This window comes from Sinocyclocheilus anshuiensis, unplaced genomic scaffold (assembly GCF_001515605.1).
Source record: "Sinocyclocheilus anshuiensis isolate Anshui unplaced genomic scaffold, SAMN03320099.WGS_v1.1 scaffold2285, whole genome shotgun sequence".
Taxonomy (NCBI): Eukaryota; Metazoa; Chordata; class Actinopteri; order Cypriniformes; family Cyprinidae; genus Sinocyclocheilus; species Sinocyclocheilus anshuiensis.
The window spans coordinates 325156-333133 of record NW_015552762.1 but is presented as its reverse complement, the minus strand read 5'-3'; the positions used below and the strand labels follow the sequence as shown (position 1 = coordinate 333133).

The window sequence follows — 7978 nt, the reverse complement described above, 5'->3', positions numbered from 1 at the left end:
CCCCCCCCCCCCCCTCCTTATTTATGTATGATTTATGATGCACAATCACACTCTGGTCCTCGCTGAGTGTCCAACATATTTACGAATCGCTGTGTGATATAATTTATGATGATTGATTGTGTTGATAGTCCTTCATTAGTCTAATTAAGGTGTATGGCTGTAACGGGTTCCAGTAAGATGCGATGGAAATGTCACATTCACAATCTCACATTCGTGTGATGAGGATGAACACCTTCAGTGACAGTGATAAATGAATCCAGAGGACGGCAGCTAGTAATCCACTTTATGAACTGAAGAATCGACTCATAACACTCCACTGACATTATATGAATCACCATCTATCTATCTATCTATCTATCTATCTGTCTGTCTGTCTGTCTGTCGTTCTATCGTTCTATTGCTCTATCTATCATACTGTTGTTCTGGCATTCTATTTATCATTCTATAATTTTATCTATCTATCTATCTATCTATCTATCTATCTATCTATCATCTGTCTGTCTGTCTGTCTGTCTGTCGTTCTATTGCTCTATCTATTATACTGTTGTTCTGGCATTCTATTTATCATTCTATAATTTTATCTATCTATCTATCTATCTATCTATCTATATCGTTCTATCATTCTATCTATAGTACTGTTGTTCTGGCATTCTGTTCATCATTCTATCATTTTATCTATCCATCCATCATCCTTCCATCCGTCCATCCGTCCATCCGTCCATCCGTCCATCCATCCATCCATCTATCTATCATTCTATCATTCTCCTTTTCTATATATTGTTCTGTCTGTCATTCTATATATTGTTGTCTTTTTCATTCTGGTATTCTATTTTTCATTCTATAATGAAAGTGCATTCATCTGAATTCTGAGTCTGAGTCCTAATTAGCCACTACTTGTAATGGCATCACTTTTTTCATGTTGTGCCGAGTGGCCCCGCCCTCAGTACAGTCTCATTGGTCTAAAATCCTGCTCCATATTGCATATTAAACATCAAGTATGTTCTGGTTGGCTGTGATTTTGTTGCTTCACAACATTTTTGTTTTCAGTAAGGACAGACAAATCAAGTTGATGCTTGAAACTAGTCAGCACGAGGTGTGCGGTTTCTCTCTGAATCAGTCTCTCTATGTGTTTCAGGTGTGAGTTTGTTGGTTCCAGCTGGTGCGATTCCCCAAGGTCGCGTCTATGAGATGTTTGTGTCCGTACAAAGGACAGAGAGCATGAGGTAAAAAAAACACACACACACACAACACACAGCCCAAAAATAAGCAAGTCATTTTGTAGTTGAATGCTAAAACACATATGAAACACACATAAAAATATGAGTAAGCAAGTACTTGAGGGAAAAAAGCAAATTAAAAGTAATGAATATGATAGGGGGGAAAAGCTAACTTCAGCAACCTATCCAGCTCTGCATAAACAATATGCATGAATAAAAATGTCAATGAAACAATTAAAAAAATAATTTACATTCTGCTGGAGCAGCATAGAAAATCAATTGTTTTTACCAATGTAAACTTAGGTACTATGTACTTTTAAAGTACTAATATGTGCCTTTAAAGTACTAATATGTACCATTTAGTTACTAATATGTACTTTTAAAGTACTAATAGGTATGTTTAAGGTACTATTATGTACTTTAGGGGTAAATAAGATACAAAGATGTACTTAGCTTTTGTAATTCAAAGTACTTCCCCAGTGACAGCACCTTTTGTACCTATTTTCTGAGAATGTTGAAATGTAGAGCACAGGATGTTTGTTATTCATAAATATTTATAATAAAATTCATATCAAATGTGTTATTGTTCAACTTGATGTAACTGATTATTAACTTGAAAATTTCAAACAGTTCTGGTTCATTGTGTGTGTTACTGTAGCATCTGCAGTGATTTCAGAGAGAACAGAAGCTGAAAACGGAAAAGTAGGCAAAAATCTTAAAGGGATAGTTCACCCCAAAATGAAAATGTTGTCATCATTTATCATTTGCCCTCAAGTTGTTCCAGACTTGTATGAGTTTCTTTCTTGTGTGGAACACAAAAGAAGATATTTTGAATAAGATACAAAGATGTACTTAGCTTTTGTAATTCAAAGTACTTCCCCAGTGACAGCACCTTTTGTACCTATTTTCTGAGAATGTTGAAATGTAGAGCACAGGATGTTTGTTATTCATAAATATTTATAATAAAATTCATATCAAATGTGTTATTGTTCAACTTGATGTAACTGATTATTAACTTGAAAATTTCAAACAGTTCTGGTTCATTGTGTGTGTTACTGTAGCATCTGCAGTGATTTCAGAGAGAACAGAAGCTGAAAACGGAAAAGTAGGCAAAAATCTTAAAGGGATAGTTCACCCCAAAATGAAAATGTTGTCATCATTTATCATTTGCCCTCAAGTTGTTCCAGACTTGTATGAGTTTCTTTCTTGTGTGGAACACAAAAGAAGATATTTTGAAGAATGTTGGTAACCAAACAGTTGCTGGTTGCCATTGACTTCCATAGTAGGGGAAAAAATACAGTGGAAGTCAATGGCTGCCGTCAGCTGTTTGGTTACCAACATTCTTCAAAATATCTTCTTTTGTGTTCCACACAAGAAAGAAACTCATACAAGTTTGGAACAACTTGAGGGTGAGTAAATGACAGAATTTAAATCGTTGAGTGAACTATACCTTTAAATGTGTCTGTCTCTCTCAGGCCAGCGGTCAGTGACGGGGAGGCTGTGCTCAGCACTGTGGTCAGCTGCGGTCCCGCGGGCGCCCTGTTGACCCGTCCCGTCATCCTCACTCTCCACCACTGCGCACACGCCCACTCTGACAACTGGCAAATCATCCTCAAGAGCCACACGCAGCAGGAACAGTGGGAGGTGAGGAATTTGAATACGGCCGATCGGGACAGCCTCTGGCTGAATGAAAGCGTGGCAGCGAGAGGAATCAGGTCGGGGAAACTCTGGAGATGAGCCGCTCCATTTCAATAAACTACTTATCCTGCAGAGAGAGGGAAACATGACTGGAAAATAAATGTAACTATCAGTGAAGGCAGGCAGGGTAAATTGGCCTGCTGTGCATGGCAGGGTTCTACAAATAGACAACACAAAATTCAATTATTGCAAGAGTGGAGCGGGAAAAAGAATGGGGCGTATTTATCAGGACGAATCTGCTTCCTTTATCAGGGCCAGGATTCCCTCAGACACACACTCGCATTTTGTGTGTGTGTGTGTGTGCGTGTGTGTGTGTGTCCCGGGTCATATTTCACTCCAAAATCAAAAGAAGAAATAAGAAATTTGTTTTTTCAAGTTATTAGCACTTTTAAAAGTGTTTGCATTTTGATGATATTTTTTATGATAATTAAGTACAACCCTCACCCAAAAAATACTGTAACCAAAGAAATTTATCATATAATATTTGTATAATTTGATCAGTATTTTTTACATTCAATATCAATCACAATATCAATTTTACAATTACATCATTGCAATATTGGTTGTACTGCCTTTTATTTATTTAGATAAAAAAAACATTCTATTAAAAGCATTTTTACAGTAATTTTTTTGAGAATATTCATTAAGAATAATGTGAATGTTTTTTTTTTTATAAAATGATGTCATAAATGCAAGAATTGGTTTATTTAAAAATGTTTATATACATTTAACAATTAATAATTAATTAATTAATATATAAAATAGATTATATTTAAATTGCAAATATATACATATTTCATTTATTTATTAATAAATGTTTTCTGTGTTTTTCCTAGGAAGCACTTTTTTCTGTAGGGGCTAAGAAAACAATTAATGATCATTTATAATTTAATAAAATTATGTGATTTTAATAAAATTTATTAGTAGTATTTTTTTTTTGTATTATTTGATTGTATTATTATTTGTTTGTCAGTTGTCTGTGTTATTCTTTGTATTTGTTACTTATATGTATATCACTGCAGTTTTAAAATCCTACAAAAATTTCCTTGGAAAAGGGCAAAGTAAAGTATAACTTAAAAATAATAAGATTAATAATGAAAAATGAATAATAATTTAAGTCCCACAAGATTGTAAATATATATTCAGGTTTGTATGTGTGTGAGATCGCACTGTAACCTGTACCTGTCGTGATGAGATGCTCATGTAAATAATGTGTGTGTTCTGTGTGCAGGACGTGGTCGTGGTTGGAGAGGAGAACTTCACTACTTCCTGTTACGTTAGGACGTGGTCGTGGTTGGAGAGGAGAACTTCACAACTTCCTGTTACGTGCAGCTGGGGGAGGAGGCGTGTCACATCCTGACCGAGACTCTCGGATCCTACTGTCTGATTGGCCAGAGCGTCTGTCCGTCAGCGGCTAAACGAATCAAGCTGGCCGTGTTTGGTCCTGTAGTCACAGCAGGTCTAGACTATCACATCCGAGTGTACTGCCTTGACGACACGCAGGACACGCTCAAAGTGCGTAACAGCTGACCAATCTGGCTTTCAAGCCCACTTAAAGTGTAACCCAAGGTTACTTGCACCAAAAATTGTGAATTTAGTTTTTCTTGATCCTTTTGCACCCTTTCTGACAGCGGTCTCTGCTGCTTATTTATTTTTTATTTTTTTACTTCTATATTGTACTGTATGTAAATCAGCACTGTTATGATTGGCTAACCGTCATTTTGGTTAAGTAATGTCAGGGACTAGATCTAACTGAAGAATGACTCTTCATGAGTTTGCTTAATAAATTACATTTGAATGAAAATGTGGTTTTTAATATTAATATGTTTAAATTATTTTAATCTACGTTAATATTTTAATTAAAATGATTAAATCATTTAATATACAATTTTATGATTACTATGGTTTTATATAATTTATTATTATTATTTGTATTGTTGTTATTATATAAATATAATTATTAATGTGATCATTTAAATATATTTTTTATAAACTTTGTTTTACTTTAATATTTTAATTTAATTTATTTAGTAATTTAATATAATAAAACAATTAAAATAATGTAATATTACTTAATTTTTATATCATTTCTTTTTTTTATTATTATTATTATTAGATATACTTAATTTATTTTAAAATGTTAATTTCAATGATTCAGTGATTTAATATATTTCAGTACAACATTTCATATAGTCATTTAAAATCACTTAATATCACAGAATTTTATTATTATTATTAGATATTCTTAATTTAATTTATTTAAATATTTTAATTTCAATGATTCAGTGATTTAATATATTGCAGTACAACATTTCATAGTCATTTAAAATCTCTTAATATCACAGAATTGTATTATTATTATTATTATTATCTAAGCTCTATACTGTATGTAAATAAGTTCTGGGGAAAAACTTGTGAATGTTAAAGTTTGCACCAAACTCTTACTTTAAAAGATAATAAGAGCCATTTGAAATGACTATATATTGAGTGACTGTAATGTTTATATGTTGTATATGATTGTATCATAAATGGTGCAGCACAGTTGACTGTTATGTGTTTGTGTGGACAGGAGGTGCTGCAGATAGAAAAACAGATCGGTGGGAAACTGCTGGATGAACCAAAGTCTCTGATCTTCAGTTACAGCAAGCACAACCTGAGACTGTCAATACATGACATTCACTCGCAGTGGAAGAGCAAACTACTCACCAAATACCAGGTAAAGACAAAACTGAAATTATTTGAAGCATGTAAATGTTTTGAGTTATCGAGATATTCTTAACATCAAGGCAAGCATTTTTTATTTATAGAGCACATTTAAACACATGTATATACTAAGTTGCTGCACATGGAAACAGCACAGTATGATTCAATAAGATGAACACAGAAATCTGAAGAAAGGCCAGTGAATACAGATGAGTCTTCAGACAGGGAGGGAGAAGATCTCAGGTCCTGTGGCGGGTTAATACATAACCTTGGGTCAGCGATAGAAAAAGTCCATTTAAACTTTAACCGAGAGCATGGTGTACAGTAGACAGAAACCATTTACAGCTTAAATCATGCATTGAACAACAATCAATTCTGTTTCCTTGTAAATAATTGTGGCAGCATTCATAGTGTATTATAATGTTCAATGTTATTTTTTTTTGTTATTAATGTTATAAAATGTATCCAAACATAAATATTAATATTTGATAATGATATTTATTTTAATATAATAATTGTATATAACAATTTCATAATATAATATGACTTAATTTGTATGTAATTTTATTATTAATAAATATATGCAGAGTTGTATGTTAATATTTTAAATGATTTTAATAAGTTATGCAATTTAGTATAACATTTAAAATAAAGTGATTTAATATAACTAAAATGTATATATTTTGTATATTTTATAGTATTATTATTATTAATATTAATCAATATTATTATTTTATATTTTTACTATTTTAATTAAATATATTTGATTTGAATTTAATATAATGTCAAATGCAATATAATTTAATGTGACTGATTTTGTATTATTTATTACATATATACAGACTTGAATATTAATTTTTGTCATTTTTAAATTTATTTTAATATTTAAATTTAAGGGATTAAGTAATTTAATATAATATAAAAATAATATAAAGTATTTTGATATTGCTTATTTTTATATTATTTATTATTAAATATATACAACCTTCAATATTAATATTTGTTCATTTTAAAATTTTTATATTTTAATTTAAATGAGTAATTTAATATAACATTTAATTTAAGATTATTTAATATTACTTATTTTTTGTCATGTAGTAGTAGTAGTAGTATTGTTTATTTGTTAAAAATATACAGACTGCACTGTTAATATTTGAAATTATTTTTATTTATTTTAATATTTGTGATTAAGTAACGTAATATGTTATTCTTATTCTGAATTCTGAACAGACATCAGGTAAAGTGTCTGTCTGTGTGTCCGTGCAGGAGCTGTCTTTCTCTCAGGTGTGGAGTGGATCGGTGCGTCGGCTGCATTGCTCCTTTACTCTGGAGCGTCAGAGCGTGAGCGTATGTGAGCTGTGCTGCAAGCTGTGCGTCAGACAGGTGGAGGGAGAAGGGCAGATCTTCCAGCTCTACACCACCCTGAGCGAGGTACAGTAACACGCCCCCTGTTGTCCAGCTCGGACGTCTTTAGGTCCTTGATGTTATCACAAACTCATCTGTTATGCTGTTATGCCTCGATTCCTCTTGCAGGTAATGAATTCCATCTCCCAATTTATTTCCGTCACTCTTTTATATTATTTCCAAGCTTGTTGCAATGCATTCTGGAATAGGGTGACCAGACGTCCCCGTACAGCAGGTTCAAAACAAATACATTGCAAAAAAATCCATCCATACAGTAACCCGCTGGTTATCAGAGCAATCATGTAGTGATTATTTTCAAAAAACAGAGGGCGCTGCGAGCTACGCTGATGACTTGGTTGCACACACTACTTTAGCTATGAAGAATATAACTTGGATGAGAACAGAGCGCTATTATAATCAGTTATCAAAAAAATGTTATGCTTTCAAGCCAGTTACATACTAACTATTCATGTTAAAGAGGTCATATGACGTTGCTAAAAAGAACATTATTTTGTGTATTAGGTGTAATGCAATGTGTTTATGCGGTTTAAGGTTCAAAAAATACATTATTTTCCACATACTGTACATTATTGTTTCTCCTCTATGCCCCGCCTTTCTGAAACGCGTCGATTTTTACAAAGCTCATCGGTCTGAAAAGCGAGGTGTGCTCTGATTGGCCAGCGATCCAGTGCTTTGTGATTGGCCGAATATCTCAAGCGTGTGAAGGAAATGTTACGCCCCTTACCAGGTTCAGGAAACTTTCCTTCGTAAAATGCGCTGCACACACTCGAATATTTGGGTTGTACTGTTTTGGAACAGTGTTGTGAATAAAACTTAACCACTGATTTCTAGTTGTGTCCTCTTTTGGAAGACCAAACAAAGTAGTTTCGCTTTCACAACGAAACACACAGCGTCTCCACAACACGGTGGCGGCAACAACAATACTACAGCGAGAA

General features: G+C 33.0%; 1 protein-coding gene across 1 annotated transcript in view; it reads left to right on the top strand.

The window, feature by feature from the left end:
* Nucleotides 1–7536, top strand: part of LOC107667874 (netrin receptor UNC5C-like) — a 15247-nt gene extending 7711 nt beyond the window's left edge. Inside the window, exons 4-8 of the mRNA XM_016459603.1 lie at nt 1136–1223; nt 2693–2861; nt 4197–4430; nt 5485–5631; nt 6885–7536. Coding sequence (XP_016315089.1) covers nt 1136–1223; nt 2693–2861; nt 4197–4430; nt 5485–5631; nt 6885–7058 — 812 coding nt within the window. The 3' untranslated portion in view covers nt 7059–7536. The remainder of the gene's footprint in view (nt 1–1135; nt 1224–2692; nt 2862–4196; nt 4431–5484; nt 5632–6884) is intronic.
* Nucleotides 7537–7978: the final 442 nt, after the last annotated feature.